This window comes from Schistocerca serialis, chromosome 1, assembly GCF_023864345.2.
Source record: "Schistocerca serialis cubense isolate TAMUIC-IGC-003099 chromosome 1, iqSchSeri2.2, whole genome shotgun sequence".
NCBI classification, from domain to species: domain Eukaryota; kingdom Metazoa; phylum Arthropoda; class Insecta; order Orthoptera; family Acrididae; genus Schistocerca; species Schistocerca serialis.
In genome coordinates this window covers 688893524-688915393 of record NC_064638.1, presented here as the reverse complement: position 1 = coordinate 688915393, position 21870 = coordinate 688893524, and the positions used below count along the sequence as shown (strand labels likewise).

The window sequence follows — 21870 nt, the reverse complement described above, 5'->3', positions numbered from 1 at the left end:
GCAGCTCCTTTAAGATACTGTTTGATTTACAAGGTGTATCCAGATGGAGAAGTGGTGATCACTATAGGGCAAATCATCAACTTCCAGTCAAATGGTTCTCATGGCAGCACATGATGAACATGTCGAATATGGTGGAGGGATCACATTCTCCAATGCATGTTCATTACAATTCCATATCATGTTCTGATCTTGGACGCAGACACACTGTCTGAAGGTGACAACAAACATCTTTTGACTATCTGCTTTGCAGTACAAGGCAAGCAGTGCAAATAGTGTTAGAATATTCCTGCTCAAAGAAAGATACAAAATTTTGTGAAATACAAAGCACCCATCTGCATGAATGAACGTCCTACTGCTAATGGCAGATCTTCCTGAGGTTCGGCCTACTGTCTGGGTATCATAATTATAAGAGAACAGTATACTCCAATTTTTCTGTATACAATGAACAACTTATCTCAGTATTTTATATTAAAACGTAAGGCTTTGTTATTAGGTTATCAACTGAAAGTCAGTATTCATCAAACCTTCCCTTTAGGTATAAAATAATCTATGGACCACGTCTCGCCATATGGAGATTTAACACTAGAAATTATCGAGTTTTATAATATTAGAATACTGTCTACTGTTATTACCTGGGCAAAAGTAATGGGGTTGAAATCTGTGGGGTGGTGACTGAATGGCATATTAAACATGAATTATCTGAAGGCGTATTTTATGTACTGTAATCAATAATACTCAAATTGTAACAAATTACCTCTAATTTGAAAATTAAATAATGAAAACTCCAGGTTGGAATATCAACAATATATCGCTAATCTGAAAACAGTTTTATTCAATTTTTCTGTAATACCCATTGTGAAGTCCTCATTAAGAAACTAAGTGAAATGGTATGGTGGTTAGCACACTGGCCTCATTCCTATCCAGATGTACGTTCTCCATGGAGCCCCAGATCACTTAAAGGCCAATATCAGCTAGACGGTGATTCACTGTCCAATCCAAGCTCAATGTCCATCACAAATGAGGTCACTGATGGCCCATTAAACTATAAGATACTTTTCTGCCTTCCTTTCTTTTAGAAGCCACATACTTTGTAAGAACTAGCAGGAAATTTACACTTTACTTTTCTACTTTTTGAAACACTTTACAAAAATTTCAAGAACTGTAGCTTTGAAACTAGTGAATGGGTAAAATGGAGGGGGGGGGGGGGGGGGGAGATTTTGTTGGCAAAATTGACCAAATTTGCAGGTTATCACCATGTACTACATATCACGAAACTGTTTTGAGAAGCTGGGAAGAGATGCAAGAACTAATAACCATTTCACAGCTTTACTGTTATGACTCTAAATAGAGGGCAGGTCTCCACTCAAACTGTAGATTATCTTTTCATTAGTAAATAGGGTGCACTCTTCCAAATGTTCAGTGATGTTCACACTTCATACGCGCTACATGCTGTTGGACCATCTCACCACAGGAGGAAAATATATTTCAAAGAGCAGTGTACAAACCAGACTACGTCAACAGACTTCATTCAACTTCAAGTTCTTTGGTACAGCCACGTTGTTGGCTTTACTGGTGGAAACTTCTTGTGTTTCACTTTCAACCACCACTCCTCCCAATGACGAATGGCCCTGTGACTATACAGCAAGGTTACTCCGTGAATGGGAGACTCGTAAAGTTGTTATTGAAGATGTTGTACATGCTGCTTTAACTGCTGATCCATCAATTCACTGTCAAAAATTCCTATAAGCCCTAACACCCAGCTAACCTTGCTTACAATCCAATTTGGCAGCTCCTTTAAGATACTGTTTGATTTACAAGGTGTATCCAGATGGAGAAGTGGTGATCACTATAGGGCAAATCATCAACTACGAGGGGGTACCCAAAGAAACTGGAATAACACTGCCGTGGGTGAAACTTGTATAGTATGCATTTCTGCCGCTAGGCGTATATAGCACAACTCGTTGCCAGTGCTGTGCCACCTGTGTTGTTGACCTAGCTTGTTATGTTCAGCTGCAGTGATTGTTTTCGCTAGCGCTGATTTGTTCATGTTTTGTTTTTTATGATGGTAAGTTAAAAGTTAACAAAATGCAGATATGAAATTTTGTTTCCTGCTCAGTAAAAATGCTGCTCCAGCTGTTTTAATGTTGAAAACAGCTTACCAATGGGAAAAACTCAAGTGTATGAGTGGTTTGCTTGATTTAAAAATGGCAACATGTTGACTGTTGACATGCATTGTTCTGAACGTCCATCAACTGCCTGAATTGATGAAAATATTGAAAAATTTCGAGAGCTTGTGCTCATAGACCGTCGACATACAACTGATGAACTGTTTTAAGAAGACTGCGCAATAGTGTTTGTCAAAAAAGACCTGCTTTGTGGCAGACAGAGAGTAGTTCTTCCACCACAACAATGCAAATGCACACACAGCCATCTCCGTTAGCCAGTTTTTGACTAAAAATGGCATGGTTTTGTCATCCCACGCACCTTACTTGCCTGACCTGGCTCCGTGTGACTTTTTATTTCCACACATGAAAAGGGGCATGAAAGGACAATGATTTGACAACACTGAAGAAAGAAATGAGGGAGGAGCTGTCAGCCATTTCTAAAGATGACAGCAAAAAATTTTTCAACAGTGTAAGCTGTAGTTGTGGTGGAGAGTATTTTGAAGGGTATAAGATTGTTTTGTAAAGAATTTGAAAATATACAGCCTTTAAAAAATAATTCCAGTGTTTTTGAGTACCTCCTTGTACATCCTACTGAGCAGTGTGAGAGAAGGGTGAAAAGCATATCAATAGACCAATGCCAGATACCAAAACTGTAGCAGTGCTGAAGTGCATATACTGTCCTGTCCTGCTCAAGTCATTAGACACTTCCTCTTGTGATTTGTTGGAAACCATAAGATAAAAATAGTTTCATATTTTTGTTACAGTTATTTTAAGGTTCTGTTGAATCCTTATTTTGTGACATAACGGTTTTTTCTTTGTGAGACTAGTACTAATGCATCAATATTGGTTACATTTGTTTCTCTGCCCAATGGCCACTCAGCACTGAATGATACCAAAGGTATGTTCACAGCACTGTGTCTACATTTGTAATTACAGGTATTTGAGCCACACTAATGCTGGATATGGGTTCTTTACTATTATGTCAAAGATTTTAAGCGAGTAGTGGACTATATAGTTATAAACACTTTCTTTTCCTCTGAGTATAGCATTCACTGCATGACTTTGTTCTAGTGGATCTTTTTCTGCTCATTGAAAACTGGGCATTCACTGCTCCCTACATGTTAAATGTTACAATAATTTGCACACTTTGTTACATTGGTCCAGTGAGCACACAATTTTTTGAGCTGGTAAACCACATCTGCCACAATAGACTGACCCTTATGAAGTAAGAAGGTATGACTGGATTAATATCAAATGTAGGAAAAGATAGATTGCTATTTAGTGTAAAGAAGACATGTCAAGTTGCAGACAGGCACTATTAGAAGATACTCACATGCTTGGCATTCTGGTCTGAATTACTTTTGAATGCACTATGGGAACAGCAGTGATCAATGTCTTGTAAATAATTACTATTAAAAACAGTCTTGATCACGATTTATTTTACAAGGTAACCGGTTTCGACCACTACTGTGGTCATCTTCAGACCATTGAGTAGGAACCCCTTTCTGTTGGAGAATCAAGAGAAAGGGGTTCCTACTCAATGGTCTGAAGATGACCACAGCAGTGGTCGAAACTGGTTACCTTGTAAAATAAATCGTGATCAAGACTGTTTTTAATAGTAATTATTCTGGTCTGAGATGCTGGAGTTGGCGGTCAAGAGTGTCAAGTGTGCTTGCTTTGTGTGTGTGTGTGTGTGTGTGTGTGTGTGTGTGTGTGTGTGAATAAAGGTTGTGGCCCAAAGCCATATGTGAGTGTCTTCTAATCGCACCTGTTTGCAACCTGATCTATCTTCTTTACGATAAGTAGCAGTCTATATTTTCCTACAGTGTTGATATTCCTACCTGGAGTTTTCACTGTTTGACTCGATTAATAATCTACCCACCATTTTTTAACATGATTGCTTCCTCACATGGCCTGTGGCAGAGCAGCTTTTAACACATTAAAGAGGCGTTTCTCAAAGTATATAACCCCATGCTGAATCAAGACTTGTAGTGTCAATCTTTAAAATAAGAGGCCAGGGCAGGTGGGGTGGGGGTGGGGGTTGTGACTGGTATTTTTTTTTTTTTTTAATGTCATTCTGATGTTCTCAGTATCTCAAGTGATTAATTTACAGTGAACAAATCATTTGTATATCACATTTTCAAAACATTTTATGCCGGGAAGTGCTGAGACGAAGTATATTTACCACTGTTTTGGGTATTTGGTGTCATCATTAAAGTTACAAATGGAGACACCCAGAAGTAAATGGCACCACTTTTTATGGTGCCATTAAAATTACACATTATTCTTTACTTAGTGATGAGATGAGTCTTTTCCCCTTCCCAACCAGGATTCTTCGACTGCAACCTGACAGTTGCATTTTGAGAACGAGTGAGACATCAGTAGTGAATGTGGAATGAATCAAAGTGGAGCCATGAATGGGTGTAGGACACCGGCTAGCAGAGACTGACGCCAGAAGGGTTGTGAATTTGAAGGGTGTGTTCAATGACAGTTCCCATCTCTCAGTTGTGAGAAGCCGGTGTGTGGGGACTGAGGTGGAGTGGTGTACTGGGGGAGGGGGACAACTAAAGTCAATTATGTTGTGCTCTGTCACAGGGTGGTCAACTCTGCTCTTGGCCATTGCTCGATGGTGGTCGTTCAACCAGGTGGACGGTTTTGCAGAAGTTCCAGTATGGTAGGGTATAATATGCTTGTCACTTGAATAATAAACTTTAATAATTACCTTCTCTTCCTTCTGTTGGCGCAACTTTTCAAGCCTGGCTCTCCTCTTCTCTTTACGTCGCTGTCGGTCACGCCTTATGCTTTCAACAGCATCACGTAAGGATTCTGTAGCAGTGTTCCGTCCTGCCTCAAATGTCATGCTCTCAGGTGGTGCATCATCTGAGTCTTCAGCATCAGGTAAACTGGAAGTTGGTGTTTGGTGTGATGAAAATCTACGCCCTTCTGAATCTGTTGTGCTCAAATTTTGTTCGATACGTCGTTGTGCAGATAGCATAATAGCTTTACGAGATTCTGCATCTGAATCAGAGTCTACAGGCTCTTCATTCATTGTTGGCCTCATTCGTAAGAGAAATGGTGGCCTAATTTCTGATGTTTTTCCACCACTGCATGAAGGAATACCTTCATGTGGCAGTAAACTCGATGTTTTCACAATGTTTCCTGAACTATTTACGACACTGCTTTTTCCAGAAATATTACGTTGCTCCTCTTTTGTTATGTTGTCTGGATAACTTATTAACTTTTGAGTGCCATCAAGCGTTTGTTGTTTGTCACTTGTACAACTGTCAGAATCACAGTATGGATTGCTGTCTACCATGCCAGTAATCCCGGAATCTGTTGTTTTGGTAGACAAAGACTGCTCTTTAGATACAACTAGTGATTTTGATGGAGTGATTTCATAGCCAGAATTGTAACTGCTGCTTGTTGCACTGCTAACTTCTGATGATTTTTGTGCTCCTTGATTCACAGACAATTTATCTTTCTTCAATAATTTTGTCTTCCTGTTAGTTATTGACACCTCCTGAGCTAAATTTTTATGATTTTCAGCAAGTGATTCAGATACTTCAGAGTCGCTCGGTGCAGATTTTGAAAGGTACCGTATTTTCTCTGTTCCACTGCAGTCATCACTGATTGACATGTCAACAGGTTCACATATTGAATTATTTCGCTCCAATGCAGAATTCCCCCTTTCCTTTGGGTGTATGGTGTCTAATATTTCTTCTTCTGATGCACTGCTTATTTTAGAAAATCCTTTACGTTTTCTGCCTATTTTCTTACCTACAGCACTCTTCTTGTCATACACATCACAACTCTTCAACGTAGTTTTATTACCAGAGCGCATGCTCTCATCATCATTTTTACTATCTGTTTCCATATTATCTGTTTTGGAATCCACTGAATCAATGCCTGCTTCTTGGTTTGCCTTCTTTTTCGCAAAACTTTTTTCTTGTGATAGAACTGTGACTGATTCTTTAGTTGCAACACTTTCTCCTTCACTGAATTCCATTTTACTAGTAGCCTGCTCTCCTGAACTACTGTCACACACACTATTGAAAGCACTCTCGTCCACTTTGTCTTCCTTCTTTCTTTTATTCTTTGGTCTTACTCTTTCTCCAGCACTTCCTGCTGATTTTGGAGTATTAACTATACTTTCTTCTGCAGATAAATCAGCATCATCACGCATTTCAACATCGAAACTTTCTTCTATCTCTAAAGAATTGTTTTGTTCAGATGAACTCTGTATTTTCTCCTTCCGATTCACTTTCTTTGATACTCTTCTGGCCTTTGTAGTAACAGAAAGCTTATGTGGAGATGGCAGTTTTTCAGTATTAAGAGACTTCCCACGCTTCTGATTTCTTCGATTTGGCTGGGCTTCTCCAAGAACATGTTTGTATTCTTCTGGAACTGACTTGGCATTGGCAAGTTGTTTCAACTGTGATCTTGTGATTACTCCTGGAGAGGCTACACTATTTTCATTGCTTACAGATTTACGTGATTTGTTTGTTTTCTGTGACATTTCCTCAGCAATATCTTCTAAGTCCTGTAAGCAGAATAAACAATTATTAACATTATGTGGGAACTCAATTATTTAAAGGTGTTATTATTTCAACCAAATTCTTTAATTACTACACAAATAGAAACTCCACTATCATCATCTCCATTTTAAAATATTTGCTCAAAAGAGTAGTAAAATGAATAATTGCCCACAAATTAGAACTTTATTTATTAATAGTTACATAATTGGATAAGTATATATAATCATACATGTAAAAATTGTATTGCAATATATTGTCGATTTTAGAGTCATATTACAACTTTAAAAGATGTTCTGTTTTAAGACGTATGTAAGACATGTAAATGGTTGCATTAATGTCATACAGTGTCATTAATTCGAAGCGATGTAGACAATCAAACTTATTGGAGACGAAAGGCAATGTGTTAATGAACTTTTAAAAATCTAAAAATAAATAATTCTGAAACTAGAATAAAAGAGTCTTGAGTAGAGATGATGATGATAATATTATAATAATAATAATAATAATAATAATAATCTCAGGGAAATAACTGAAGGGCTTTGTTAACTTAGGCGTATGTTTCACCCTGATAAATAAACTGCACTAAGTTCACTACGTAATCAGCTAAGAACTACAGTACTCTAGCACTACCTACCATGCAATATTTCGGATGAACTATCAAGAGTGTAATATTTAGTGCACAATGAGTTTTCTTCCACTCTATTGTAAATCTTAGAAACAAATTTCAGTGTTAATAGACAACAATTATGAATCAATCTTAGCACACATTAAAAACAAAGATCTTTGTTTTTATATATATTTTTCCCACGCGGAATGTTTCCCTCTATTATATTCATATCATTAACACATATTAAAATAGTTAATAACATAACTGGGGGGGGGGGGGGGCTGATGACAAAATTATAGAAATAGGCCAACTGTGTGCATGTTTGTTGCCTGAAAGTTCATATGTAGGGCATTTCTGCCTCCTCTAACACCCCACCCACCATTTCCACACAAAATATTTGTGTGGTTCATTACATATATGTACAGAAAGATCTGATAATATATATGAAATTGCCACTTTCTTACTGGTCATTGTCTATATTTTGAATTTTTACCATTTCCTATTAATGGCAACAGCATGCTACTTTGATCAGTAGACAACACACAAACAACTGTGAGGTGGGCACTTTCCCATTAACAGGTCCTTATTATGTTATTACTTACGTGTCATGATTAAGGAACAGGCAAAGAAACAGAGAAGAGGCCGTACAAACACTCACAAATAAAGAAAATAAAGGGAAATGACTACAGCAAAACAGAGTCAAACTTCATTTCCATATAATAATGAAAGTTCTTTTGAGAAAGCCACAGCCCGCACAAAAAAAGTTCTACTGAATTCACCATGAAAGAAATCCTGTGTTGTTACAAAATTGTTTGGAAGTTATGTTGAAGACATTTCAGTCACTGGTAGTAAAGGAAAAGAATTCACCACTACTTTCAACCAACTGGATGACACTACTGTCCCAGCTGCCCACAAGCTTTATTTAGGAGATGATGTAAGTTGCCATGCTCCAGGACTGACAGGTGTGAAAAATCATTCGTAATCCAAATGGTTCAAAAAAGAATCATCATCTTCTCTGAGTGAGCCATATGCTGTTTTGTTTCTGAATATAGCAAGAGATAAAATGTTTATTAACCCAAAGACAAAGCCATAAGTTTAAGTAAATGCAATCAAGACAACATAGGAATCAGCTTAATTTTTCAAGGAACCCCTCGACAGAATAGGAGAGACTCATGAGGAAACTCTTCAGTTTCGAATTGAAAGCGCATGGATTACTGCTAAGATTTTTGAATTCTTGTGGTAGCATATTGAAGATGGATGCAGCAGTATACTGCACACCTTTCTGCACAAGAGTAAAGGAAGTGCAATCCAAATGCAGACAGGACGTCTGCCTAGCATTAACTGAGTGAAAGCTGTTAATTCTTGAGAATAAGCTGATATTGTTAACAAGAAATGACAGTAAAGAATACATATGTCGAGAGGCCAATGTCAGAATACCCAGACCAGTGAAAAGGGGTCGACAAGAAGCTCGCAAACTTACACCACTTACTGCCCGAACTGCTCATTTCAGAGCCGAAAATATCTGTTGAGAATGGAAAGAATTACTCGAAAATGTAATGCCATACAACAGAAGCGAATGAAAATAAGCAAAGTAAACTACTTTTTGTGTTCAATGATCACTTAATTCAGGTATTGTTCGAATAGCAAAAATGTCAGCATTAAATCTTTGAACAAGATCCTGAATGTGGGCTTTCCATGACAGTTTACTAGCAGAACACCTAGAAATTTGAACTGTTCAGTTTCACTAATCATATGCCCATCCTGTGAAATTAAAATGTTGGGTTTTGGTGAATTGTTTGTTAGAAACTGTAAAAACTGAGACTTACTGTGATTCAGTGTTAGTTTATTTTCTACAAGCCACGAACTGCACTATTTGAAACAGAGCTGATGTTGCAGACATCATCCTTTATGAACAAGCTAGTCTCATCAGCTAACAGAAATATTTTCAACTGCCTGTAATACTAGAGGACATATCATTTATATAAATAAGGAACAGGAATGGTTGCAACACTGATCCTGAGACCCCCCCCCAATTTGACGGTACCCCCCTGAGACCATCACAGCCATTCTCAATACTGTGAATAATGACCTTTCGCTGTCTGTTGTTAAAGCAAGAAATGAACCATTTGTGAGCCAATCCCTGTATTCCATAATGGTCCAACTTCTGGTGCAATATTTTGTGAGCAACACAATGAAACACCTTAGTTAAATCAAAAGCATTTGAAAACTTTTGTTTCATCCATCCAGTCCCTCACAGAGAAAAGAGAATGTAGCTTTTTCAGTTGCTAAACCACTTCTAAAGCTGAACTGCACATTTGACAGCAAATTACGCAATATAAAATGATCAATTATCCTTACATACAAAGCCTTTTCAATAACTTTAGCAAACACTGATGGCATAGAAATAGATCTAAAATTGTCTGTATTATCTCTTTCTCACTTTTTATAAAGCAGTTTTACGACTGAGTACTTTAATCATTCAGGAAACTTCAGGAAAAATTACAAATATAGCTAAGTACAGGGCTAAAATGTGCACTACAATACTTTAATATTCTGCTAGGCTCTCCATCATATCCATGAGAGTCCTTAGACTTCAGTGATTTAATTATTGACTCACTCCCCCATGTCAGTATCACAGAGTAGTATTTCAGACATCAGTCTCGGAAAGGCGTTTTCCAAGAAATGAACCATTTGTGAGCCAATCCCTGTATTCCATAATGGTCCCACTTCTGGTGCAATATTTTGTGTTCTTTGGTTCCCCATAGAAACTAAGTTTTTATTTAATTCACCAGCAATTCTCGGAAAATGATTGTTAAATCTGTACATATACCTGTCTTATCAGTAACAGAAATATTTTTACTATGAACTGACTTTACATCTCGACCCTGTGCTGTCTGAAAGGCCATTCACACTTTTACTAACAGAATGTCTATCTAGTAATGAAGAATGAATAAAAATATTGTCTATGGCTGTGCTACTGTTCCCCTGCATCCTAGCTGGAGAAAACACAGTCTGCATCAGAGCATATGATTTTAGGAGATCTTCCAACATCCTTTTTCTTGCACAATCACATAAAAAATTGATACTGACATCACCACATATAACTAAGTTTTGGTACTTCCTATAGAGAGAACCAAGAACCTTCTCTAGCTTGAGCAGAAATGCTCTGAAGACAGAGTTAGGAGACCTACAAACAACAACAATTTGAAGTTTAATTTCACTAAATTTAACTGCCCCTGCACACCAATCAAATACCGCTTCAATGAAGTGCCGTGATACGTCAACAGACTCAAATGGAATACTGTTTTTTGTGCACATAGCCACTCCCCCACTCCAAAAAGAACTCCTTGAAAAAAAAAAAAAAAAAAAAAAAAAAAAAAAAAAAAAAAAAAAAAGAAGCCCAGCTAATCTGTATCCCGGTATCCCGGTAAAGGACACCTCTGAATTGTCAAAATATTTAATGATGCTCTAATATATCAATACTGCCAGAGTCAACACCTATATGCAGTTCACTACCTCTTATATTTTGATGAAATTTGCTAATTCCTTCTCTACTTGGATACCTGACCACCTCTGAAGGTGATTCCTTTGTTAGAGGACTTCTTTAAGCAGGTATAACTACCAGCTGACTTCAATCTAAAATATGTGTAACTCTAACACCAACTACTACAGGAATTTTTCCATGAGTGATCCCACCATCACCCACTAGATTGTCACCTGTAAGCACTGCCAGCCTCCCCTTCCCATACCTAACACAATCTATTGATAGACTCAACTGGCATCACTGTAGTGTGAGCCATGCCCTCTGCCATCAGTGCCTACTCCAGTCCCATGTTAACATGCCTAACAGCAGCATCAAGATAAGGCTGATCATGATGCTGAAACAGTTGCACAAAGTGCACATTAGAGCCACCAGTTTGAGTAGCTACCTTTACCAGGTCACCACCTACATCATATTCCCTGTCCCTATCAAGACTATTCCCTGCTCCACCCACAGTCAATACCTGATCCTCTTTCGTAAAATTCCTCCATAACACCCGTACGCTGTCATTCACCTCAGCCAACCCTGCACTAGACTTCACAATGCTGACGACCTGGTACTCAGTCCCCAACACTTACTGCAACTACTGGCCCCCACCTCTGCCAAGCGAACTACCTAGCAGCAGAACCTTGCTTTTTCTGTTAGTAATTGCAACTGATTTAGGCTTCCTAATTGCTTAAGACTGCTGCATGTTCCTAAACCTACAGCTACAAGAGGCTCCTCTCCACTTAACTCTGACAGTTGGTCTTATCTATTGCTTACACACAGCGTACAACTGTCTGAATATCTCCTCCTCCTAGCTGCCTTCTTACCAACTGCCAGTTCTTGTTCCCCAGCACCCTTCACTCTCCTCAACCTATCTAGTTCCTCCTTTGCATCTTGTAACTGCTCCTGAAGAGCACAGATCTTACACTCCTGCTCCTCTATAAACTTATTTCTGCTACAAATTCTGTTTTTCCAAGAGAGGACCTCACTAGAATGCCCACTGGCTTCTCCACTGCATTACCCCAATGAAAATACTTTGAACAAATCCCACACCGTAACCCACTATTCACAAACCAACGACAAAGCCCACACTTCTCACTCGTGGTAAAATTTTAACTGTTACTGAAAAATCTATGTTACCTAAGTTCAGTTACAACAGTAGAACTATTTAAAAAACTAACAAGAGTAGTCTTAAAATTCTCTCTCTACTAAGAAAGTAACAATTTTTATTAATACTACTAAACCACAACTAACACCAATACCACCAAAACTTCACACAATTACTTAGCCGAAACCAAAAATTCAAGCGCCTAGTGGAACACTCAAAGAAATCAAAACAGTTAATGAAAATTTTACTGAAATATTTCACTAGAAACAATAAGAAATGTCAGCTGAAAACTACCGCACAGAATTTACTAAACCACTTCAGCATACAAACAACTCTAAAAAAACTCAGTGGGTGAAAGTTTCTGAAAGTTTATTAAACTGTTATTTCACCAGAAACAGCACGGGACACTGTTGAAAACTACTATACCTGATAACTGTATAACAGTGCACAAACAACTTAATAACTGCTACAGCTGCAACCACATGTAGCGAAATGTAAACACACTGCTGAGGCCTGTGACTCGGATGAATGACGTAAGCACACTCATGAATGACAGACCACTCGAATAAATAACACAGAAAGAAAGACTGAGATGAATGAAAATCCACTAAGACATTATTTTGATAGCAAAAATTTACACAAATAAACTTCGAATTGAGTATATGAAGTCAAAAACATTATAAAACATTGGCGAGCAATTTGAACAGCAGTCCAGCACACACGGCGCCAAAGCTTCATTTAAACATAAAGACATATTTCAACATAAAGTTATTATCTTTAAAACAACACCAACGAAATAATACATGAAACTGAGATAGCCTACAGCATTTTAAAGTATTTCCCGAAAATTGCGAGCTCAAAATGGGGCTCAAGGCTTTGTCTTCAGTGGCTCGTATCTCGGACCTGGAATTTTTTTTGGCAAAACAAAAAAATACAGCTTTCTTCCCTTGTCTCAAGTTGTAACATATATATTAAAATCCAATAAAAATTGATACTATGGATTATGTGAGAAGCAGAGGTGAGAAAAACCTGAGTATTTAAAAAAACTTGCCCAGTGGGCAAAACTGAGTTTTAGAGGTTTTTTTTTAATATATCAAAGATTAAATAGTTCAGTTTCAATTCCTATAATTAATTAATTTAAAAAAATAACCCATTCTTATGACTAATTTATTAGTGCCTCTTTTCTTGCTTTGCCAGGACAGCATCAACTGAGAGGATCTCTACCTGTGGACTTGTTTGGTTTGGTTAAAATTAAGAAATGATTTAGGAGTGAAAAGACACAAGAAATTAAGTGATCAAAAAATTTCTATATTTGTGGTGCCAGTTCTTTCGGCAATGTTCAAAGAATATTTTATATATATATGACAATCAACGATCCCTTCAGCGCATATGCACACCAAGCTAAAACTCTTAAGGGAATCGATGAGACACCACGAGTAAGGAGGCTAATAAGCAAGGTCAGCACATCTGCCTAGTCAAATTGCCCCATCAATATAAATCAATGCACACTGGGAGCTAATGTCTTTAATGCCTTTGTGCCTCAATACATTTCTGCCTGCTTCCAAAGAGTAGTAAATGTAACGTTAAATTTTTTAACTGGAAGTGTAAGTGTTGTTTACCTGTGCTTCTTATATTGTAAGAAAAATTAAAGCACAATATTAATAAAATAAATTCATGGGATACTAAATAGTTGCTTCAACAAATATGACACTTTTAATTTGTGTAAAGTTAACTATGTAACATTTTGCATGTTCATTAAATTTTTGTAATTAATTACAGCTGGTTTTTTGGCAGGTTTTTTAAATTACAACAAACATGGTCAGAGGTAACTTCAAATTTACCCCATGAAAGCATGTTAGGACACTTGCTGTTCATGTTTTATGTTACTGGCCTGGATGATGATTTTAATAGCAACCTCAGATGTATTTTCAAATGGCACAGTTATCTATAATGAAGTATATGCTACAATAAGCTTGTGATAAGCAGGAAATCCGGGTCTGAGTCCCGGCCTGGCAAGATCTGGGTTTGAGTCTAGGTCCAGCACAAATTTTCATTTTCGTAATTCCATTCTACAGCTGATGGTAGTCCTGATTCATAACCACGAATTCATTTGATGTATAACGAAGTATTGTCTAACAAATATGGTAAAAAAACCAGTCAGATCTTACAAAATGGAACAAAGATTGGCAACTTTTTTAAATGTTCAAAAATACAAAATTGTGCATATCACAAAACTTGTTGGGAATATATGAACAATATTCAGGATGTAACAAGAAAGTACAGCCCAAATTACAGGAGACATTTCTCACACACAGACGAAGAAATTATGTTACATGAACATGGGTCTGGAAACACTTTGTTTCCATCTTACAGCGTGTTTTCTCCAACTCACTAATCATGGGAAACACACAAGAACATAATTTTAGAATCATTGGTGACATCTGGTTTGTTGTGCACCACCATTGTTTTGTTTTACAAGTCCCTGTTGCCATGTGATGTATGTCATTGCTTGTTTACAGTAACATCTACCGTTCTAGCGATCAGAATGACCATTGCAAGTACACGGATTACTACATAGAGTTAATCACAGACTTGGCTCATACAATGGCAGTGTACATGAATGCAGAGATGGGAGATGCATATTTGACGTATGTATTAGCTGACGACAAAGGCGCACATGCTCAACGTTTATACCATGAGAGATTTCCAGGACGAAAGTCCCCCATTTGAAGCCGCTGATCACCACCTTAAAGAAAATTGGGCATTTATGCCTCATACTAGAGACTGGGGGAGGCCTAGAAGAAGAGACACCGCAACAGGAGGTGGCAATTCTTCATGCAGTTGATGACAACCCTAGTGTCGGTATAAGACATGTAGCTGCAACACTAAATGTTGACCACATGACTGTCTGGCAAGAGTTATATGAGGACCAGCAGTATCCGCACCATTTACAGTGTGTGCAGGCATTATCAGCAGCTGATTTTTCTGCACAAGTACCCTTCAAGAAAGTGTCAACCAAATTTTTGTGCAATGGTGCTGTTCAGAGACGAGTTGTTTCAATGAGATAATATTGTTAACTTTCAGAATTTGAATGTATGGGCAGATGCCAATCCTCAAGCAACTGTTGAAGCAAGTCATCAACAAAAATTTTCTGTCAATGCTTGGGACGGCATTGTTGGTGACTGTTTAGTAGGGCCTCTCTTTGTTCCACTTAGGCTTAATGGGCAATGTTAACACCATTTTGTAGAGAATGTTCTACCTGATCTGTTAGCAGATGTACCTTTAGCTGTGCAACAAAACATGTACTATATGCAAGATGGAGCATCCCCATTTTAGTGCTAATGTCCATCAGCTTCTAAATAACAGATCTGGTGATAGGAGGAGAGGTAGAGATTGACCAATTGCCTGCTCTCCACTCTTTCTGATGCTAAACCCACTGGACTTTTACTTGTGGGGGCATTTGAAAGCTCTTGTGTATGGAACCCCAGTACAAGATGTTCACAATCTCCATGGCCATATCTTGGAAGGCTGTAAAAGCATACACTATACTCTAGGGATACGTCATCACATCCAAGATTCACTACGACAGTTGATGCATGTGTCGATGTCCACAAAGAGCATATTTAATATCAACTGTGAGAAAGAGTTGCATGTGTTATGCTTGTGCATTTACCATGATTAATGAGTTGGAGAAAGTGAGTTCTAATTTAGAAACAAAGCATTTCCAGACCCACTTTCATATAACGTAATTTCGTTGTCTGTGTGTGAGGAATGTGTCCTACTATTTGAACCTTACTGTGTGTGTACTCTCTAGTGTTAACATGACAACATATTATATTGTTATGGGCTAATCTATGCAGTGTGACTGTAATTTAACTTAAACTCTCATTAAGATATAAAATGTTACACAGTTAGCCTTACACACATTAGAAAGTGCCATCATATTTATTGAAGACAACTATTTACTGTGACAAGAATTTATTTTATCAATATTGAGTTTTAACTTTGCTTTCAACGTAAAAACACAGCTAAATAACATTTACACTTCCAGTAAAAAAATTAACTCGATGTTGAATAGTTGTGACTGTAAAGTATAATTTACTACTTTTTGGAACCATGCAGAAGTTTGAAGACCTTCATTAATGATTTCTTAATTTTGACCCAACAAATCCTTAGGCAGAGAAGATTCTCTCAATGGATACAGTGCTGGTATGGCAAGCAAAGAGGCACTAATAAAGTAGCTGTAAGAAAGGGTTAGTGTTTTGAATAAATTAAGTACAGGAATTGAAATTCAACTATTTAATCGTCAATATGAAAAAATCCAAAAACCCAGTTTTACGCATTGCGTTAGTTAATAAAAAAAATTTTTTTAAATAATAAAAAAACTGGTTTCTTCTCAACCCTGATTCTATCCGATGGTAATGTTTTAATATGCTTTGCCTTATTCCTGCAATTTAGTGTTCAGAATAATTTACTTCGCTAGGCTATCTCTAACAGGTTGTGGGCCCGGTGAATGCATTCTGAATAAGTATTCTGATATATAGAAGGAAAAAACCACTGGAATAACCTTAAATAAGAAAGTATGTAGTGAAAGCTATCGGGATGAGTCAGTTGAACAACAGACTGCATTGTACTGTCCTTTAATCAACAAAAGGTAATTGTGAAAAATACGTGTGGCACAAATGCTGCAAATACAGTGTCTTGTAGCGAGAATTACGCTATGTGCAAATTTACTGAGGAAGCATACTTACACTTTGACAATTTATTGGAAGTGGTGATTGGTACACTGAAGCCCACTGAGCAAAATTTACACGAAAAGTCCGATTACTCCGTGAATTTATAACCACTTGGCAGAATACGTTAAGAGCACAGACTAGTAAGTCAACAATACAACATCCCCATCAAATTGACTAAGGAATATTGGGTTCAAGTTTGCTGATGAATGGATAGGCACATTATTGTTAGCAGGACTCATCAAAAAATTTTCACCAAACATTATTCACCAATGATTATAGTGTTAGAAAGCTTACGCACACAAATTACGGGAGACAGAGTAATAATGAAGATCCTGGAGGATGTGAAAAGTATATCACAGTGTCATAATACAGAGAAGGAAACAGCTTCAGCATTTTATTCTAAGAAGAAACCGGTGAAGTGCTATAATTGTCAGAAGGAGGGTCACATGACACCCTAATGTCACGGAAGGTCAAGAACAGTGGAAAAAGGTATGATGCAAATAGTCGAGAAAGGAGAACAGCTGATCAAGGCATAGCACACTCCATTTATTACTGTTTTGCAGACAAGGGTATTAGAGAACTAGAATGGATATAAAACTCAGAAGCATCATTGGATTCAATTAGAGATAAAACAGCTCTTTATGATGCTCCTTCTGAAACATGTATAGGTATACCTATAGTGGATAGCTCCAAGTTACAATGTGAAATTGCTAGAAAGGTTGACCTTACTATAATTGTAAATGGAGAATCAGAAAGTACGGGGCGTGTTTTTTTAAGTAAGTACCGTTTTGAAATTAAAAAGAGACATGCTAAGATATCTGAACAATATTATTTTTACATGAAAGCCTGTACCTTAATCTATGCACTGACGCCATTACAGTCTGATTCTTCCTTGTTTACGTTGTGTACTGAGTGTTTAAGATGCCTCCGATAATCGTGAGTCCCGCCAACTGTGAAGTACGGGCTGTTATAAGATTTCTTAGTGCTAAAGACCTAAAAGTGATCGATATTCATCATGAGATCTGTGCAGTTTACGGAGAAAACATTGTGAGTGATGGAATGGTAAGAAAGTGGGTGAGAGCATTTAAAGGTGGCTGCACAAATGTGCATGATGAACAACTGAGTGGGCGTCCTTCAGTTGTTAATGAAAGTTTGATGCAGGAAGTAGACAATAAGGTGAGAGAAAACCGACGCTTTATGATTTCCTCCTTGCGGGTTGACTTTCCTAATGTTTCTCATAGGGTTTTGTATGGCATTGTGACCGAACACTTGAATTACCGAAAATTGTGTGCATGTTGGGTACCAAAAATGTTGACGGATGCGCACAAAACTAAACGTTTAGACAGTGCATTGACTTTCCTTGAGCGGTACCACAATGACAGTGATGATTTCTTAAGCCAAATTGTTACAGGTGATGAAACACGGGTGGCCTATGTCACACCAGAATCAAATCAACAGCCCATGGAATTTGAGCAAGGGCATCGTTTTGCTGCAAGACACTGCCCGTCCGCATCTGGCGAATCAGACCAAAGATCTCATCACATCTTTTTGATGGGAAACTCTAGAGCATCCTCCATGCAGCCCCAATCTTGCGCCCAGTGACTACCTTCTGTTCCTGCACTTGAAGAAACACCTGGGCGGTCAGTGTCTTCAAGACGATGTCAAAACAGTGGTGATGCAGTGGTTAACAAGTCAGGCAGCCAACTTCTATGAGGAGGGTATTCAAAAACTGGTACAACGTTATGACAAGTGCCTCAATATTCACGGAAATTATGTAGAAAAGTAGATTAAGGTACAGGCTTTCATGTAAAAATAAAATTATTGAGATATCTTAGCACGTCTTTCTTTAATTTCAAAATGGTACTTACTTAACAAACACGCCTCGTATTACAGCACAAGACATCTACTGTCAGGGACCAGACAACTAAATTATCAAAAGGAAATGATTTTGACCAATAAAGCATATTGTAAAGGTTCAGCCAGCACTTTTTGGGAACTGCCTCATATCCAACTCAAGGCTGAGAGAACTCACGAAAGGGAAAGTGTGAGAAGGTGGAAATAGCATGAGCAAGTAAACACCGGAGAGACCAAGGGCAGCAGATCTGCCAAGTACAAACATCCCTCTCCAGGTCTCTACAGCACAGGAAGAAACCAATGTAGGTCCACAGCATAAGGAATAATCCGGAAGACAAAAAAGGCTAGGGAAAGCAGTACAAGGTACTGTGCCGGAGCAGAGATAACCTTCAAAATGAGAATGTAAGGGCATTTATGAGCAGTGAGAGTGAGAGGCAGGGTAGAAGCTGAAGAGAGTGCAAGTAGGCACACCACCCAGCAGCACTGAGAAGGTAGCAGCCGCTACTAAGGGGACGGTAAAGACATTGACTTTAAGAAGACTGCAATACTCCAGTGAAGCATCTGCAACTGTTGGTTAAGTAAAAACTGTACCTTTTCATTGGGACAGTAATGAACAGAGACTGCCTGTCTCTGTCTCAAGCAGTTTGTTGTGTAGAATTTCAGTTGATGGTAGGAATAAGTCACAGTCTGGTGCTTGTCTACTGGAAGATAGGACAAAGGTGAAGGGATTAAGAGTGAGTTACACCAATGTTCTATGCCCAGTGATTCTGAAGTGACCAGAACCAGTGGTACAAACACAGTTGTGTTAAAATATGGAAACTAAGTTCTGGCTGAATCTGTAGGCAATTATATGAAACAGTGTACTTAGTAAGGGGCAAAGAGTCAGATGTCTCACATCTCTTTTGTATTAATAGTTAAATAAACTCGTCTAAAGGGGAAATCTGCATTTATCATTTCGGTAGACCAGTGATGACAAATCCTCCCCACTGTACCTGCACAATCTTAAGCAGCCAAGGAGATCCTACGCCCTCTCACCAGCATTACAAAGGTTGATTAAGGTAATCACAGACCCACAGTGCCGATGACGCCCTGATTATGTCATGCTGGCTAATATCAACCCTATATTGATGAACTGGACCCTAGGATACGCCATATGTAAAAGATGTTGCTATTAAATTGTTACCTGTAAATGAACTAGTCAAGAAGTGCAACAGAGTAACCTTCAACATAAAGGAGTAATTACAGCTATGGCAACAAATTAAAGGATAAATCTTTACGTTAGATACTGCTGAAGATGTAAATGAAGAGACATAGATAAAGTGTAAACCATTTTGTGTACCCTGTAAAAGGTTTGTTATTGTGTAAAAGGATACGGCATCTAAACAGAAGAAGTGTGTCATTAATAAATATATGATAACAGGACTGGAAGATAGCAGTAAATGCAAGGAACCCTGAGATGTATGTTGACAAGAGAAACATGCTACATTACCGCTGAAGTCTACTAAAAGCAGAACAAGGGACATCTCATTGTTAATACATATGGACATTTGTGGACCAATAATGTGCGAGTCTGTAGGAGGAAGTCATTTTTTTCTTATGTTTACAGAAGACTACTCAAGATACAAACTTTTTTTCCATTCTAAAGATAAAGTGAGTGAGATACTGAGGACTTTTGCAATATGATACATGGGTAAAAATGGGAAAGACAATTAAAATGTTCAATTTTCAGATCTGATGATAGAACAAGTATAACAACCAAAAACTCAAAAAATGTTTGAAGGGAGTACAAATTAGATACCAAACCAGCATCAGATACAGTCCATCCCAAAATGGGAGCGGCAGGGTCATCAAACAGGACAACTATTGAAAGCACATGAAGCAATTTGCCAGAGCTACACCTACATCCACTCTCTGTAAATCACCATGAGGTGTATGGCAGAGGGTAAGCCCCATTGTACCAGTTATCAGGGTTTCTTCCTGTTCCATTCATGTATAGAGTGCGGGAAGAATGATTGTTTAAATGCCTCTGTGTGTGCAGTAATTATTCTAGCCTTATCCTCATGATCCCTATGTGAGTGATACATTAGAGGGGGGGAGGGGGGGGGGGGGGTTGTAGTATATCCCTGAAGTACTCATTTAAAGCTGGTTCTTGAAACTTTGTTAGTAGACTTTCTCAGGAGTCTTCTCCTCAAGAGTCTGCCAGTTCAGTTCCTTCAGTATCTCTCTGCCACTCTCCCCTAAATTAAACAAATCTGTGAGCATTCATGCTGCTCTTCTCTGTACACATTCCACATCCCCTGTTAGTCCTATCTGGTATGGGTACCACACATTTGGACAATATTCTAGGATGGTTACATGTGTGATTTGTAAGCAATCTCTTTAGTAGACTGATTGCACTCCCCCAATATTCTACCAATAAACCAAAGTCTACTTCCAGCTTTACTCATGACTGAACATACGTGATCATTCCATTTCATATCCCTACAAAGTGTTCCACCCAGGTATTTGTACAAGTTGGCCGATTCGAACAGTGACACATTAATATTACAGTCTCTGGATACTATGTTTTTAGGTTCTGTGGAGTGCAAAAATTTACACATTTCTAAACATTTAGAGCAAGCTGCCAATCTCTGCGCCATGTTGAAATCTTATGAAGATCTGATTGAATATTCATGCAGCTTCTCTCACACAGTACTTCATTGTGGATAATTTCATCATCTGCAAAAAGCCCGATTTTACTGTTATTATTGCCTGCAAAGTCATTAATGTACAACATTAACAGCAAGGGTCCGAACACACTTATCCTGGGACACATTCGAAGCTCCTTCTACATCCAACAATGACTCTCCATCCAAGATAACATGCAGTGTCCTCCCTACCAAAAAGTCCTCTGTCCAGCCACAAATTTTACTTGATACTCCACATGATCATACTTTTGGCAATAAGCATAGGTACTGTATCCAATGCTTTTTAGAAATCAAGAGGTACTGCATCTACCTGGTTGCTTGATTCAAAGCTTTCAATATGTTATGTGAGAAAAGTGGGAGTTGGGTTTCACGTGATAGATGTTTTTCGAAATCCATGCTGGTTGATACTGAGGAGGTTGTTCTGTTCACGATACTTCATTATGTTTGGGCTGAGAATATGTTCTAAGATTCTACAACAAATTATGTCAAGGAGATTGGACAGTAGTTTTGTGGATCACTTTTAGTACCCTTCCTGTAGTCAGGTGTGACCTCTGCCTTTTTCCAAGAAATGGGCATGGTTTTTTGTTCGAGGGATCTACAATAGATTATAGTTAGAAGAGGGGCTACCTCAGACACAAATTCAGTATAAAGT

At 38.1% G+C, this 21870-nt stretch overlaps 1 protein-coding gene across 5 annotated transcripts in view; it reads right to left on the bottom strand.

Moving 5' to 3' along the window:
* LOC126480578 (SAFB-like transcription modulator) overlaps nucleotides 1–21870 on the bottom strand; it is a 166001-nt gene that overhangs the window by 60444 nt on the left and 83687 nt on the right. For all 5 annotated transcript variants that reach the window (XM_050103876.1, XM_050103880.1, XM_050103877.1 and 2 more), the window contains one exon: nucleotides 4888–6705. In XM_050103876.1, the coding sequence (XP_049959833.1) occupies nucleotides 4888–6705 (1818 nt within the window). The remainder of the gene's footprint in view (nucleotides 1–4887; nucleotides 6706–21870) is intronic.